Source organism: Hippopotamus amphibius, chromosome 3, assembly GCF_030028045.1.
Source record: "Hippopotamus amphibius kiboko isolate mHipAmp2 chromosome 3, mHipAmp2.hap2, whole genome shotgun sequence".
Classification (NCBI taxonomy): domain Eukaryota; kingdom Metazoa; phylum Chordata; class Mammalia; order Artiodactyla; family Hippopotamidae; genus Hippopotamus; species Hippopotamus amphibius.
In genome coordinates, this window is record NC_080188.1 from 184627084 (window position 1) to 184643702 (window position 16619).

The following is a 16619-nucleotide window of genomic DNA, read 5'->3' on the forward strand; positions in this document are numbered from 1 at the left end:
TCAGTTTTAGGTGTATGATGTCTTTGCCAGAAATCTAGCTTGGAATTTTGGATTATATTAAGGTGATAATCTTATTTCAGTTTGGCGAGAGACCACATGTAGAGATCATAGTATTGCTGGAGCCACATTTTAAGAAGAGAGAGACCCCCAAACCATGTCATATTTAGAACACCACAGAAACTAAACACATTTATCTTAAAGAAGACTTGGGAGAAAAGTGACACGTGTGAAAGGGATTGGGTTTGTTTCCTGTGGTCTCAATAATTAGAGCTGGGACCTATGAATTGAATTTATAAGGTGATATCTTTCAGTTCAATCATTTACAATAGTAAAAGCTGTTCAAAGATGAAAGAGTTCCCAAAGTCTGCAGAAGCAGAACACTGGAGCAGGTAAACCTCAGTGCCCTCATTTTGGGGATAGTAACATGGCAGGGGGCAATCTGAGAACCCAGTGAGATACTATAAATATAGCACTCAGCACACTCAGGGGTCCCCAACCCCCAGGAACTAATGCCTGATGATCTGAAGTGGAGCTGATGTAATGGTAATAGAAATAAAGTACACAGTAAATGTAATGCACTTGAATCATCCTGAAACCATCCTCCTCCCCACCCCTGGTCCTTGGAAAAATTGTCTTCCACAAAACTTCCCTGGTGCCAAAAATTTGGGGACCGTGAATAACTCATTGGGGTTGCTACTCTTCCTGTTATGGGAGGTGGTGCTAAAAAGCCTGAATCATCACTGTGTTGAGTTAAAGCAAAGAAACTCAATGGGTGGGTCTCATAAACTAGATGGTGGATGTTTTTAAATCTGGCTGGGGGTAACTAATTAAAATTGGTTAAAACAGTCTATGGAACCAGTCACTCTTCTATGTGACTTTGAATAATGTAATCTTTTTTTTTTTTTTAATTCTCTGTCATTTTGTTACTTGGAGATAACACCAAACCTGCTTTGGGCTGTTTTAAGGATAGAAAAAATACACACACACACACACACACACACACACACACACACACACAGTTTAGAACAATGTTCGACATGCTAGTTTTTCGAATAAATGTGAACACTTCTGTAATGCTGAAGTAGTCAACAAAGGATCATTGTAGGATATAGAGCTTGAGATATGTATTTTGAAAACTACTAAAAATTTAGGTACGTGAAAAGCAGGAGCAAGGTTATTTCCATATGGAAATAGCCTTAATAAAACATGGAGATGGAATTAAGCATTATGTGATCATCATACAGCGAGGACACCTCACCAGTTAGATGAGGTTGGCTGTTGGTGACCAGTTAGAAAGGAAAGTGGGTGGAATGAGTGAGGGCAAACCTCAGAAGACCTTTGGTTTAGGATGGTAAGCAGAGTGGCATTCCACATGCTTTCAGGTAGGGGATGAAACATACATGTGATATTTTAAAATAACCTTATGAAGTTTTCAGAATAAATTGCCTTCCTTATGCTTAAAAATTATAGATGGAATAGTTGAATCTTTTATGCAAATCCTTCTTTATCCTAGAAATAGAAATTCTATTTCAGGGCAATTTCTATTTCAGAAAGTCCCAAACACTTTTTCCTCCACAAAGTTTTCCCTTCAGATTCGTATCACAGTGGTTTTCTTTTTTGTTTGAAGTCCTTCACGTTCAAAATGATGTCTTTATATTTGTATCATCCATCATCATCTTCTGAGAGTGAATTCGAATTCAAGATCTGTTGCCAAATCTGTGAAAAGGTTGTTATTCAAAATGCTTAAAATGATTTTGTTTTAAAATGAGACCCGTCACATTAATGCAACTGATATTCTTGGGAGGCTTGTAAGTTGGTTCTAGGGAGACAGATCCTGCAGGGAAAGTCCAAAAATAGTTTATACACCACAGTCATAGATTAAGGTGTAACTTCTCAAAGCAACTCCATGAAAGAGACAACACTTCATCAACTGCATGAACATTCAGTACCTAAGTAAAAAACAACCATCATCATTTATAGTGATTCAGACACACTATTTAGTATGCTAAAGTTACTCTGTTGTTTCATACATACAAGCTCCTTGAGGAAAAGGATCATGATTTTGTTGTCTTGATGTAACTCATAGGGCCACCGTGGGTACTGGGTTGATGCTGTTTTGAATTAAATTTAAATTAGGAGGATAGAGGCAACAAGAAATCTATAAAACTATTTCTCCAATGAGGAAGTCAGCATAGGTTCTCTGCCTATTTATTTTCCATCCCGAAGCAGCAGTTTTTTTGTTTTCGTTTTGGTGGTGGCAGTGGTGGTGGCGGCGGCAGTAGTGGCCAGCAGGAGTAGAATAGCAACAGAGATTTGGCATTTCGGTGGAAGAGGTGATTGTTGACAGTCACAAGGTGGACTTGGTTGTATATTTTATTTTATTTTTTTTTCCCCTTGGTAGCTTCTCAGCGATTGTGTGGCTTTCTGGGATTTTGAATTACGCTCCTCTCTAATCAGGCATGAGAATGGTTAGGAAGTCTACATTTTTCAAGTCTAATACACTCTTGTGCGCAAAGAAATGAACACAGCCTATTACAGGGAAACAAAATTGACCCCCCAAAAGTGGCTAAAATAGAATTTGAAACCCTAAGAGACTGAAGGCTGGAGAATGACTTGCTCCCCTGTATCTTCTTTCTGAAGTGTTTCTGGCCATCCTGGGAGGGCGTTTAAGGCTTTTCTACAGCTGCTCCTGGTTTTGCCAATTCATTCCTTCAAGCCACACCAATAAACATGTACAAACTCCTCTAATCCTCAGAGAGGTGGAGCAAGAGATAGGTGGGAAGTGCACTGTAGTATAGAAGGCTTTCTTTTCACAAGTCAGCAATTCCATCGTATGTATTCCTATTCCCCTAAATAACTGGCAAGGGGATCATCAGGATGAGCTATTGCGAAGAGCCACCATCATGGTCACGGTTTCAGTGTGATGGGGCCCCAGACCTGAATTGCAAAGTAGGTTAGAGAATCTCAGAATATAAAACATAGTACAGAACACCAAAGAGGATTTAATCTTATTTATAGAAAGGTGGTTGGATGGGGGGGGGCGACAACAGGCAAGAGTGACTTGGGATCATCATTAATCATTTTTTAAGTACCCACAAAGTGAAAACATTCTTCTGGAATTCGCTGCAAGTGAAACTGAATCCTTCTACTAAGCAAATATGTGATGAGTTGATAAAAAAAGAAAAGAAAAAGAAAAAAAGAAAAAAAGAAGGTCCTGAACTCTTGACTACAGATATAATACAGTGAATACAGAAAATCAAAAGCATGCTTTCTATCTGACTCAAAATAAAGGTGCACTTAAACTTGTAAAAGACAACATTTTTATTTGAATGATATGACAGAACTGTCACAGGAGTGTTACCTGCTATAAAGAAAGCCAAAGAATTATTACCTTTATTAGACCAGTGACACTGAGCTTTAGCCATACATTTCTAACTTCTGTCTCTCTACAGAGACAATTTTCTTTTCTTAAATAAACTGTCATGCTAGTGTTAATATATTGTTGGCTCTCTCATGCTCTGAGAATACTGCTGATATAAAACATGTATATGTTAGATTGGTAATAGTATCTTTAGTGTAGCTGACTAGAACAAATGTGTTTCCCTCATGGCTGTGCTAATGTGATAAAGGAAAATTGGCTGTTCATCAGCTTTTGGCTGGGTAAAGACAGTAGAGATGGAACCACATTCTTTTTTATGCATTAATACCATCGAGAACTTTTCACGAGTTATATTTCATGTGCCTGCATGTTGTGCAAAGATGTTGTAAAACATGAGATAATGCTACAAATAACAAAGTAGAAAAGCCTGTATCTTTTATAATGATAACAGTCAAACACCAAATGACAGTAACAGGCTGTAAAAAATGGGATGCAAAAAAAAAAAAAAAACGTCGCAGAGGAGGTGTACATCTAGGTCCGTGAGGAGCTAGTAGGTGATTTTAGGTCTTTATTTAAAGCTTTGTTTTATAATTAAGTAAAATGCAACACAGAGTCATTGGGTTTGTGAAAGAACATGGTTTTAAATGAAAGCAGGTTGGGTAGAGTGGATAAAAGCCATATGGAATAAGTTTTTGAAAAATGGATGTTGCCAAGAAATTAAGAAATTATGATGTTAATTTCCAGGTGTGGGTGTGTGCTTTCTTTTTGCTTTTTTTTTTAGAGGGAGTTTGAAAGGAGTTCACTCACATGACTTAAAGATATCAGAGGATAGTTGTTTATTTTTGTCAATTTTTGGAAGGCTGTTTTAATAGAATTTCATTTTGAATGCTATGATTTCATATTTTTAAATTAAGTGTTAGCAGCTAACCTTCAACTACAAGGCATTAAATTTCTCAATGAAGTAATCTGCATAAAAGTTTGATTGAATTGGCTACTCAGGGATCACTGCAAACAAAAATTTCATTGCTTTTCATGGTATCATCCCGGTGTCAAACTACAGGTCACGGGACAAATCTGGCTGGTCACCTATTTCTATAAGTTTTGCTGGAATACATCTATGCTCATTCATATACGTTTTTTCCTTTGGCTACTTTCCTATTACAGCAGAGTGGAGCAATTGTGACCTGGACCGTTTAGGCCAGAAAATCAAATCATTTGGCGTACAAATAAAGAATATTTACAATTTGTCTGTTTACAGAAAACGTTTGTCTACCCCTGGTGTAGAGAGTTGTTAGGTTACCTGATTAATTAGCCTAGAATATGGTCAGCAGATTTTTATGCTACTCTGTATTGGAGAAGTACAGGTGAGAATTACCAACTGGATACCAACAGGTATGAAAGTAAATGTTTACAAGGAGCCTTTTGTACTAAGAACCTAAATTGAATTATAGCCATGTACATTTTTGGTGTATACATTTGGTGTAATACATTTGTGGTGTATCCGGTTTTAAATATTTTTGCCTTTTTTGTTCATTTCTGTTTATTTCCAAATATAAGGATAATCAATTTAACTAGTAGCTAAAGAAACAACGTCTCCAAAAAGACTTATAAAGACATGGCAGTCAGAGCTGTTAAATATATGGGACAAAAATTGCACACACCTGTGAATACCCTGGTAGCTATGACCCCAGCACAGAACTATAATATAGAGGTTTATATCTAGATATACAAACACGTGCTCTATCATTGAGACATTAAAATAAATTTCCAGTCTTTTCAACTGAAGGAAGTGGAGAAGTAGGAAATTAACTTCGGCAGAAAGCCTGCCGAAATGTAGTTATTATAAAATAAAAGGTTATGCAATTAAAATAATAGCAGTGATAATTTCTTACAGGTACATCAGACAAAAATCAGTTTCTTCATCAATGGTTTGGAAGAGGATAATGCAGCTTTTGATGTGAGAACTCTAAGTGGTTCAATTATAGATTTTGCCTCTGGTACTCTGCAAATAGGACAGAGCTTAAATGGTAAGATTCCAACTTCAGAAAATTATTTTATCCAATTACATTGTTCCTTAAAAAATGTGTCAAAAATAATATTTTACAATACCCAGTTGTATTTCTTTCGTAGGGCTGCTGTAACACATTATCACCAACTGGGTGGCAGTTTACTAAAGCAGATTTCATACCCTCATTGTTCTGAAGGGTAGAAGTCTGAAATCAAGGATTCAGTGTTGGTTTCTTCTGGAGGTTCTGAGGGAGAATTCATTGCATGCCTCTCTCTTTCTAGTGGCTTCTAGCAATACTTAGTGTTCCTTGGCTTGTAGCTACATAACTTCAATTTTTGCCTCCATCTTCACCTGGCCTTCTCCCCTTCTCTTCTAAGGACACATGTGATCAGATTTAGGGCCCATCCTAATCCAGTATTGTCTTGTTTTAAGATTTTTAATTACATCTGCAAAGACCCTTTTTCCAAATAAAGTCACAGTTGCAAGTTGCAGGTAGACTTCTCTTTTGGAAGCCATTATTCAACCTACTATATCAGGGAATCTATAGGTTAGAATGTCTCTATCATTAATTTTTAAAGTAAGAACAATATGTAATAAACTATATTTTCTTTTTTTATTTTATTGAAGTAAAGTTGAATTACAATGTTGTGTTGGTTTCTGCTATACAGCAAAGTAACTCAGTTACACATATATATGCATTTTTTATATATTCTTTTCCATTATGGTTTATCACAGGATATTGAATATAGTTCCCGGTGCTATACAGTAGGACTTTTGTGTTTATTCACTCTACATATACCAGTTTGCATCTGGTAATCCCAAACTCTGACTCCTACCCTTTCCCACCTGCCTCTCCCTTAGGAACCACCAATCTGTTCTCTATGTCCCTGGTTTTATTTCTGTTTCATAGATAGGTTCATTTGTGTCATATTTTAGATTCCGCATGTAAGTGATATCATGGTATTTGTCTTTCTCTTTCTGACTTGCTTCAGATTATCACACTTTAGTACGATAATCTCTGGTTGCATCCATGTTGCTGCAAATGGCATTATTTTGTTTTTTTATGGGTGAGTAGTATTCCATTGTATATATATATACCACATCTTTATCAAATCATCTATTGATGGACATTTAGGTTATTTCCATGTCTTGGCTATTGTGATTAGCACTGCTATGAACATTGGGATGCATGTAGCTTTTTGAATTAAGAGTTTTCTCTGGATATGTGCCCCAAAGTGGGATCACTGGATCATATGGCAACTCTATTTTTACTTTTCTGAGGAACCTCCATACTGTTTTCCACAGCAGCTGCATCAACTTACATTGTTACCAACAGTGTAAGAGGTTTCCCTTTTCTCCACACCCTCTTCAGCATTTGTTATTTGTAGACTTTTTAATGGTGGCCATTCTGACCAGCATGAGGCAGTACCTCATTGTAGTTTTGATTTGCATTTCTCTGATAATTAGTGACGTTGAACATCTTTTCATGTGCCTATTGGCCATCTGTATTTCTTCTTAAACTACTTTTTGTTTCTCTCTTTTTTCTGGTTTGTATTTTATTGTAGGGCTATTCTTAAAGTAGGACTTAGAGTATTTGATAGAAACTGGAAAATAATAGTTAACATGGAATAAACGGAATCGATGGTGTTCATATCTTCCCACTGGAAAAGTGGGTCATGTAGTTTAAGAAGATCATATGCATCACATCCTGAAAAGAACAGAAGTTGAATTTAGAATTCTCTTGAAATAAGTAGCACAGCGGTCTATTAAATTGCCTACACTTTAAAATGGGAATACGAATTCTGTTATATTATTAAATAATTAATGCTCATTATAAGAAAATCCAAACAACACAGGACTCTACAAAATACGAAACCTTTTCCTTTTTTGACCTCTGTAGATAGATATGGTTAACTTTGTTATACCCTTCTAGCATTTTTGTACATATAACTAGAGATATGGTTATAAATATAATAATTTTCCAAAAATGAAATTATCGTGCATATGCTTTCTCTGAGCCCTCTAAAATTAAATACTTCCCCTCCAAATGTTATGAGAAACGTGCTAATATGTCTTCTCATTTACAATGGCTGCATTGTGCACTATTGTATAACTGTAACCAAAACTTTTAAAATAAAATCCTATTAATGAACATTTAGGTTATTTCTGCTATTTCAATATTATTAGCAGTTATTTGATAGAAGGCACTACATTTATATATTATATCTGTATCCCTCATGCATGTACTCAACACATATACATGAACTTGAGCAATTGTCTGTGCAGTTCCTTAAGACCTTTTACTTTGGTGTCAATTTGCCTGGTTTCAAATTCCACCTCTCTACCGATTAGCCATGTGACCCAAAATAACTTTTTAATGTCTCTAAACTGTAGTTACCTCCAACTTAAAATCATGATGATAATACAGTCCCATTGTAAGGATCAAATGAGGCTATGTCATAAAAAGCACTACTATTTTTCCAGCATCTGGTACCTAGTAGTTGCTCCATATTTGTTGAATGGATAAATAAATGTACCATGTATATACTAAACCCTATTGATATGTAACACTATTATTAATATTATAATTATTTCTCTAACATGAATTGATAGAAGTTAAATAGGTTGAAGTATATAGTCACTTAAAAATTTTAATACACATCAGAATGATTACCCTAAAGCATAACAACAGATTACGTCCAGAAAGGTTGTGAAAATTGACAACCTGATTTAAAAATATAGGTATTTGTCTTCTTAAACACTGACCTTACAAATTATCCTTGTTTTTTTCACTTTTGCCATTCCTCTCATTGAAAAATGTTTTTGGACCCTGCTTAGAATTATTTGGCCATTGGTGAGGTTGAGTGGCTTTCCACATATGTTTTGTTAATCTGCGTTTCATTTGTGAATTCCTTATTCATGTTGTGTATCTATATTTATATTCTGGAATTTCTTATTTGTAAAAGCTCATTAATGTTAAGAATATTATGTTACACATGCTCTTTTCAGTTTTTAGATAGTCTGATAACTTTGCATTATAGAAATTAAAAAATATTGTTTTTAATAAAGGCAAAACATGCATGCAACATAATGCATAAGTATTAAGGGGTACAGCTTTATAAATGTTTAATCTGTACATATACCTGTATAATTCTCATCCAGAATGAGATCATCAAACATTTTCTGTATTTCAAAGACTCCTAGTGAATACTGACTCTAAAGGGAAACAAGAATAGTGTTGTTAAGGACCTCATCAGCATAGATTAGTGTTGCCTATTCTTGAATTCTCATGTAAATTAAATCGTGCAGTCGGGTGCTCTTTTGTGTCTAATTCCTTTTCTAAGCACTATGCTTATAAGATTTAACTATACTGTGTGTTGCTATTTCTTTAAACTTTAGGAAATAATTCTTTACTTTTTCAGAGCAGGTGTTCTAACCAATGATATTTGAGAATTTCAGTGATGCATGTCCTTACCAACACTGGGTGTTGTCATATGTTATTGTTGTTTGCCATTCTGGTGGCTGTATGGTACATTTCCTGATGATTGGTGATGCTGAGAATATTTTTATGTGCTTCTTGGTCATGGCTATGCTCTTTCGTGAAGTACCTATTTAAGTTTTGCCAATTTTTAATTGGATAGTTCGTTTATTACTTATAGGAGCTCTTCAATGTTTTGAATACGAGTTCTTTGACATACATGGACTTCAGATATCACCTTCTGGGTTATGGCTTTTACTGTCATTTTCCTTTGATCAAGAGAAATTCTTAATTTAAGTGAAGTCCAATTTACTAATTTTTCTTTTAAACTTAATACTTTTTACATCCTGTTTAGAATATCTTTGCAAACCCTGAAAGAATAAAATATAGGAGAACATCATAAATATCATAAAGATGTTCTCCTACACTTTATTTTTAAAGTGCTATTATTTTACCTCTTAAATTTAGATCGATGTTCTATCTGGGATTGATATTTGGGTATGGTATAAAGGAGTCAAGATCCGACCCCCGCCCCAACCCCGAACCGAATATCTAATTGATCCAGAAACATTTTCATCACTTCTCCACTGCTATGCAATGGTAACTTTCTCACAAATGATATATCTGTTATGTGAAGATTGGTTTGTTCCTGAGCTCACTATTTTGTTTCAATGATCTGTTTGCCCATACATATAATCAAAACATTTAGTTTTCATTATTGTAGCTTCATAAAAGTCTTACTATCTAGAAGGACTTAATTTTTCCAACTTTTTTTTTTCAATATTGTCTTGGATATTATATGAATTTTAGAAACAGTTTTTTTTTTTTTACAACTTTTATTGAGATACAGTTAACATACAATAAACTGCACTTATTTAGAGCATACAATTTGGTATCCCAGTCTCCCAATTAATTCCCCCCCAACCCTCCCTGCTTTCCCCACTTGGTGTCCATATGTTTGTTCTCTACATCTGTGTCTCTATTTCCACCTTGCAAACCGGTTGCTTTGTACCATTTTTCTATAGTCCCCATATATGTGTTAATATACGGTATTTGTTTTTCTCTTTCTAACTCAGCAGAGTTTTGATTTTCACAAAAACTTTGCTGGAATTTAAATCCTTAACTCGGTTTTGCGAGAATAGACATCTATAGAATATCAAGTCTTCCAATCCCTGAACATCATATACTCAATTTCTCCCAGCACTGTTTTTAGTTTCTTATGTAGAGATCTCATTTATAGTTGTAACTCTTAGTCCTGCGTATTTGTTGGTCCTTGTTTTTCATGCAATTTTACTTAATACTGTCTTGGAACTTTATTCTCTAATTTTGTTGCTATTATGTAAAAATACTATCAATTTTTATATTGCTCTTAAGGCCAATGATCTTGCTAAATTTTAATTCTAATAGTTATACAATCCTATCATTTATACATAGTAGGCATTCAAATCTTTTCAAATGTTTGCAATAAATGCCTAGGTGGTCATGGCTTTGGAGTCGTCACATAGATATTTATAGGTGTTGTTATTAATAAGTTTGAAATAATGCAAAATGTTAATTTCCCCATGACCTGAGTTATCTAGTTATCTAGTTTAAAGAAAAAAGGTATATATTTTTAATATTCAAAGTACATTCTATAACACTGTGGTTAAATTTCCAGGCTTTGAGGACAACAAATTTAGGGTTGAGTTCAATGTAGTGGTGTACCTTTGATCAAAATATGTATCCCTTTTAAGTCTTAGGTTTCTAATCTATTAAATAATGTTATATAAATGATTGATGGGACTATTATAAGAATTACATGAGATAGTATATGTGTAGCATGTATTGCTTGTTATATAGAAAATGCTTTTTTGTTTTTGTTTTAGAACTTTTATTGAGGTACAGTTAACAGACAATAAACAGCATATATTTAGAGTATACAATTTGCTATCCCAATCTCCCAATTCATCCCCCCCAACCCTCCCCACTTTCCCCACTTGGTGTCCATGTGTTTGTTCTCTAAGTCTGTGTCTCTATTTCTGCCTTGCATTTCCTCTTTCATAGTTGTTAGCATTTGCCTTATGTATTGAGGTGCTCCTATACTGGGTGCATATATGTTTATAATTGTTATCTCCTCCTCTTGGATGGATCCCTTGATCTTTATGTAATGTCCTTTCTTGTCTCTTGTAACATTTTTTATTTTAAAGTCTATTTTATCTGATATGAGTATTGCTACTCCAGCTTTCTTTTGATTTCCATTTGCATGGAATATCTTTTTCCATCCCCTCACTTTTCATCTGTGTGTGTCCCTAGGTCTGAAATGGGTCTCTTGTAGACAGCATATATATGTGTCTTGCTTTTGCATCCATTCAGCCAGTCTGTATCTTTTGGTTGGTGCATTTAGTCCATTTACATTCAAGGTAATTAGTGATATGTATGTTCCTATTACCATTTTCTTAATTGTTTTGTTTTTGTAGGTCCTTTTCTTCTCTTCTGTTTCCCGCTTAGAGAAGTTCCTTTAGCATTTGTTGTAGGGCTGGTTTGGAGGTGCTGAATTCTCTTAGCTGTTGCTTGTCTGTAAAGCTTTTGACTTCTCCATCGAATCTGAATGAGATCCTTGCTGGGTAGAGTATTCTTGGTTGTAGGTTCTTCCCTTTCATCACTTTAAATATATCATGCCACTCCCTTCTGGCTTGCAGAGTTTCTGCTGAGAAATCAGCTGTTACCCTGATGGGAGTTCCCTTGTATGTTATTTGTCATTTTTCCCTTGTTGCTTTTAATAACATTTCTCTGTCTTTAATTTTTGTCAATTTGTGGTGTGTTTCTCCTTGGGGTTATCCTGCCTGGGACTCTCTGTACTTCCTGGACTTGGGTAGCTGTTTCCTTTCCCATGTTAGGGAAGTTTTCAACTATAATCTCTTCCAGTATTTTCTTGGGTCTTTTCTCTCTCTCTTCTCCTTCTGGGACCCCTATAATGCAAATGTTGGCGCATTTAACATTGTCCTAGAGGCCTCTTAGGCTGTCTTCAGTTCTTTTCATTCTTTTTTCCTTATTCTTTTCCACATCAGTGATTTTCATCATTCTGTCTTCCAGGTCACTTATTCACCCTTCTGCCTCAGTTAATCTGCTGTTGGTTCCTTCTAGTGTATTTTTCATTTCAGTTATTGTGTTGCATATCTCTGTTTGTTTGTTCTTTAATTCTTCTAGGTCTTTGGTAAACTTTTTGATCTTTGCATCCAGTCTTTTTTCAAAGTCCTGGATCATCTTCACCATCATTATTCTGAATTCTTTTTCTGGAAGGGTGCCTATCTCCTCTTCCTTTAGTTGTTTTTCTGGGGTTTTATCCTGTCCCTTCATCTGGTACAAAGTCCTCTGCTTTTTCATTTTCTCTATCTTTCTGTGGCTGTGATTTTCAGTTCCACAAGATGAAATACTGCTGATACTACTTGATACTGCTGTCTGCCCTCTTTTGGAGGAAGCTATCTAGGAGGCTTGTGGGTGCTTCCTGATGGGAGGGACTGATGGTGGGTAGGGCTGGGTGGGCAGAGCTCAGTAAGACTTTAATCTGATTTGGTGGGCAGAGCTCAATAAAACTTTAATCTGTTTGCCTGCTAATGGGTGGGGCTGTGTTCACACCTTGTTGGTTGTTTGGCCTGAGGCTACTTAGCACTGGAGCTTACAGGATCTTTGGTGGGGCTAATGGTGAACTCTGGGAGGGTTCACACCAATGAGCACTTCCCAGAACCCCTGCTGCCAGTGCCCCTGTCTCCTTGGTGAGCTACAGCTGCCCCCCACCTCTGCAGGCAACCCTCCAACACCAGCAGGTAGGTCTGGTTCAGTCTCCTATGGGGTCACTGCTCCTTCCCCCTGGGTCCTGGTGAGCACACTTTTTTGTGTGCCCTCCAAGAGTAGAGTCTCTATTTCCCCCAGTCCTGTGGAGGTCCTGCAATCAAATCCCACTGGCTTTCAAGGTCTGATTCTCTGGGGATTCCTCCTCCCATTGCTGGACTCCCAGGTTGGGAAGCCTGACATGGGGCTCAGAACCCTCACTTTAGTGGGTGGACTTCTTCAGTATAACTGTTCTCCAGTTTGTGAGTCACCCACCCAGCATTTATGGGATTTGATTTTAACGTGATTGCGCCCTTCCTACCGTCTCATTGCGGCTTCTCCTTTGTCTCTGGATGTGGGGTGTTTTTTGGTGAGTTCCAGTGTCTTTCTGTCGATGATTGTTCAGCATTTAGTTGTAGTTCTGGTGCTCTTGCAAGAAGGAGTGAGCGCACGTCCTCCTACTCCGCCATCTTAACCCTATCTCCATATAGTAAATGTTAACAAGTGACAACTATAATTAATCTCTTTGAACATCTATTTTCTTATTGTGAAGTAGAGATAACAATTTCTTTCCATAGAATTGTTGAGAGATCTAAAGAAAACTGTCTATAAATGACTCTATTAATTTGTATATGCTCTTAGATCAAGCTAAACTTATGTGAAGAAGTAATATTTTAAGGAATCAATATATTTAGAACATTGGTTTGAGTAATTAGTATATTGAAGCATTTTATAAAGTACTCTGCATGCAGAAATTCTTAATAACACATTAAATCTTGTGAGCCTTATTTCAATATTTAATTCCCATTAGCACCCCTAAAAGTGTTTTATTGCACCAAATGTTGCTCGAAGTAGTCGACAGTGCCATAAATTTGTCCTTTGCACTGTGGGGTAGCAATGACTGGCTCCTATTCTGTTTCAGTATACTAAATGTTGAATTCATGCTTCTAAAGCATGGTGTGGACTGAATGTGGTATTTGTTTTTAAACTGTGAAAAAATAAATTTAACTTCTGAGTGGAAAACACATCATTGGAAAAGTGTTTATTTCCAGTGTGACTTAGCTTTTTATTATAGTTTTTCTCCTGAAGTTCTGAGCATCAGAGAACTACAGGAGGAAAGGATATTTAAAAACAATTTTTATCTTTTTTTCCCGTCAATTTATAGGTACGGTTTTACCTACTGTATCTTTTCTCTAATTAGAGATGGCAGATAGACTGGCTCATTACTTCTGCCTAATGAGCCAGGCTCCATGCCACCTCTCTAATCAGAAAAGAGATAGGTACAGAATGTTCCCAGAGACTTATTATAAATCATTTTCTTTCTCTCCCTTGCTCCTTTTTTTAATCAAAAAATTAAGTCACTGTCCTCCATACTTTTGTCCACATCCAAGATGGTTTCATTCAAGAGAGGTAATTGTGCAAGAGATTACCACGGGCTGAATTAAAGGTGCTCTCATGCAGTACCTGGCCGGCTGTCTCTGCTTTGGAGCAGACATCACCTCAAACACAGACATATCATATGAAGGCCTATAGGAAATCAAGATGGCTTTTCTTGCTTTCTCTGGTTAGGCTTACCTTGTTTTTTTGTTTCTGTACCCAGGAAGCAACAACTTTTCACATGAGTGTTGGCTGCTAGAGAGCCTTTTCTTTGAGTCTCATCCCTAACGAGCATAACTTTCTAGAAAAATGTATTGCCAATGATACTTCCTGTTGCTGTAGGCCTTGTCTTTGCCATCCCTAGGAAATTAATCAATGGACCAGATGAATGCTTTTTCCTGAGCCCTGTATCCATATTAATAGGATATATGTACGTATAATGTGTACATGTTAATGGGATACTCTGATTTGCTTGGGCTGATTTTCAAGTATACAAATAGAAACACCCCAGACCATTCATATCAACCAGTATGTGTCAGTTGTTTTTTAGAATATTTTCTTCCAATTGTGTGTTTATTTCACTGTCTCCAGTTGGGCATAAAACCTAGAGGAGTTGTGGTAACAGACATGTAATTGTAAGCAGTCTTTAATGTCACTGTGGTAATAAACTACAGTAGCCCTCCAAATTGTGGATTTAAAAATGCAAAATCATGTGAATTAAAACTTTGCAGAGCTATTTCTGAACTCATTTATCAACAGAGTTCTGATTTCCTTTTAAATGTGGGCGTCTCTACATGTTGTATTTAAAAGTGTGTAGCACTTTCCTAAGAAGGTAATTGATCATTAAGAAATAAGTGAGTGTTTGTTGCATTGCTATGAAAGCGAATATACAGGGAAGAAGATGATAAGCTTAAGTTAAAGGATCATCTTAAGTTAACACCAGCTTCCCTTCATGTTTTCTACTGTGTGTTCTATCAATATCTTAATTCACCTGCTTGTTCTTTCTGGAGTTGAAATACTATTTTTATTTCTACTAGTGTCCCAAAGGTTAACATTTCTAACTTCAGCTAGGTGTAGAAAGTCAGCTTTCCTTTTAGTTTAGCTGAGATTATGCTTAACATTTTCTGGGAGAATTTTTTTTGGGGGGGGAATTAGATGAGAAGAAATAGAAGTGTATGGAAACTGATGAATTAAGACAGGTAAATGGAATGGGAGAAAAGCATAGGAATGAGGTATGTAAAGGTATGGAGGAGTTTAATTAAAGATGAAGTTGGTGTTTCAGGGCATTGCAGAAGAGGAAGCTAGCAGTGCTATCAGGATAAGTGGCCAACTATGTTACAGAAATAAGATAATTTAAATGTGTACCTTACAACCATGTTAAATAAAAATGGCAGATGAATTAAAATTTAAATGTGAAATATATAATCATGAGGTGGTTGAGGACAGTAAAGGCAAATGTGTCCATAATCCTGACATATTGAAGATTTTTATTGGCATGATACCATGGCCAGAAAAACTAAAGGAAAAATATTGAAACATCTGATTAATAAACTGAGAATTTAAAATTCAAACAATGCTTATTATTTTGTACTCAGGTTGGCAGAGAATGAAAAGGAGAGAATATTAGTGTTGGAAAGAGTTTGTGATCACCTGGCAAGCTATGAAAAGTCAAAATGTGAAAGTTATGTCATCCAAGTATTCTCCTTCCAGGGCATAAAATTTAAGAATATAATCAAGGCCTTAAATATGTACACACAAATATTCATTGTAGAATTATTTAAAGTGGCAAATAATTGGAACCTGTTAAAAACTTCAAAAAGGAATTGATTAAATAGATGATAGTTTATACCTACAATGGAAAAATGTGTACCATTAAGAGAAATTGAATATCTGTTGATAGCGATTTGGCAACAGGTCATAATGTGTTATCACATGAAAAAAGCATGAATGTGAAGAACGATATAACTCTAACATGGGTTGAGGCAATACAGATCTGCACTGGATATTAAACTTATTGTATGTAGAAATTATTATTGCTATAATAATTAGTGCCTGAGAAGCAAGGCATGAAATTTAGAGTCAGATCGTTTTGGGTTTGAACCCGGCTCTGCTTCTTAAAAGCCGAGTGACTCTGGCAAAGAATTTAACTTTTCATTCCAATTTCCTAATTTGTTTCCTCATATGTAACATGTGTTTTAGATAGAGTTTTCAAAGCAATTGTAAAACTTATAAATAATATATACTTGGTTTGTGTTTGATACTTAATGAAATTTTGCTATTATAAATATTAATGTTATAATAATTTAGTATTAAGTTTATTGACTGTGAAATTTAATTATTTAAAAAAATGGTCATGGACTACATTTAATTTTTTGGCTCAAAATCAAAATTTTCCTAGAGTGAGGAAGAAAAAAATGTTCAATTTAGCGCAATGATGTACTAGATGTTTAAAACTGCAATATTTTGTGTAGGTAAGTCCCATGAAATAATTTCTTTCTCTCTTCAAAGATTAGTCTTCTCTGGTACTCTGCATTGTTTCTTGCAAATCCTGAATTCTACCTGGTGTTACT

General features: G+C 35.6%; 1 protein-coding gene across 1 annotated transcript in view; it reads left to right on the forward strand.

Moving 5' to 3' along the window:
- Positions 1 to 16619, forward strand: part of USH2A (usherin) — a 758076-nt gene that overhangs the window by 46075 nt on the left and 695382 nt on the right. Inside the window, exon 3 of the mRNA XM_057727708.1 lies at positions 5274 to 5406. Within this exon, the coding sequence (XP_057583691.1) occupies positions 5274 to 5406 (133 nt within the window). The remainder of the gene's footprint in view (positions 1 to 5273; positions 5407 to 16619) is intronic.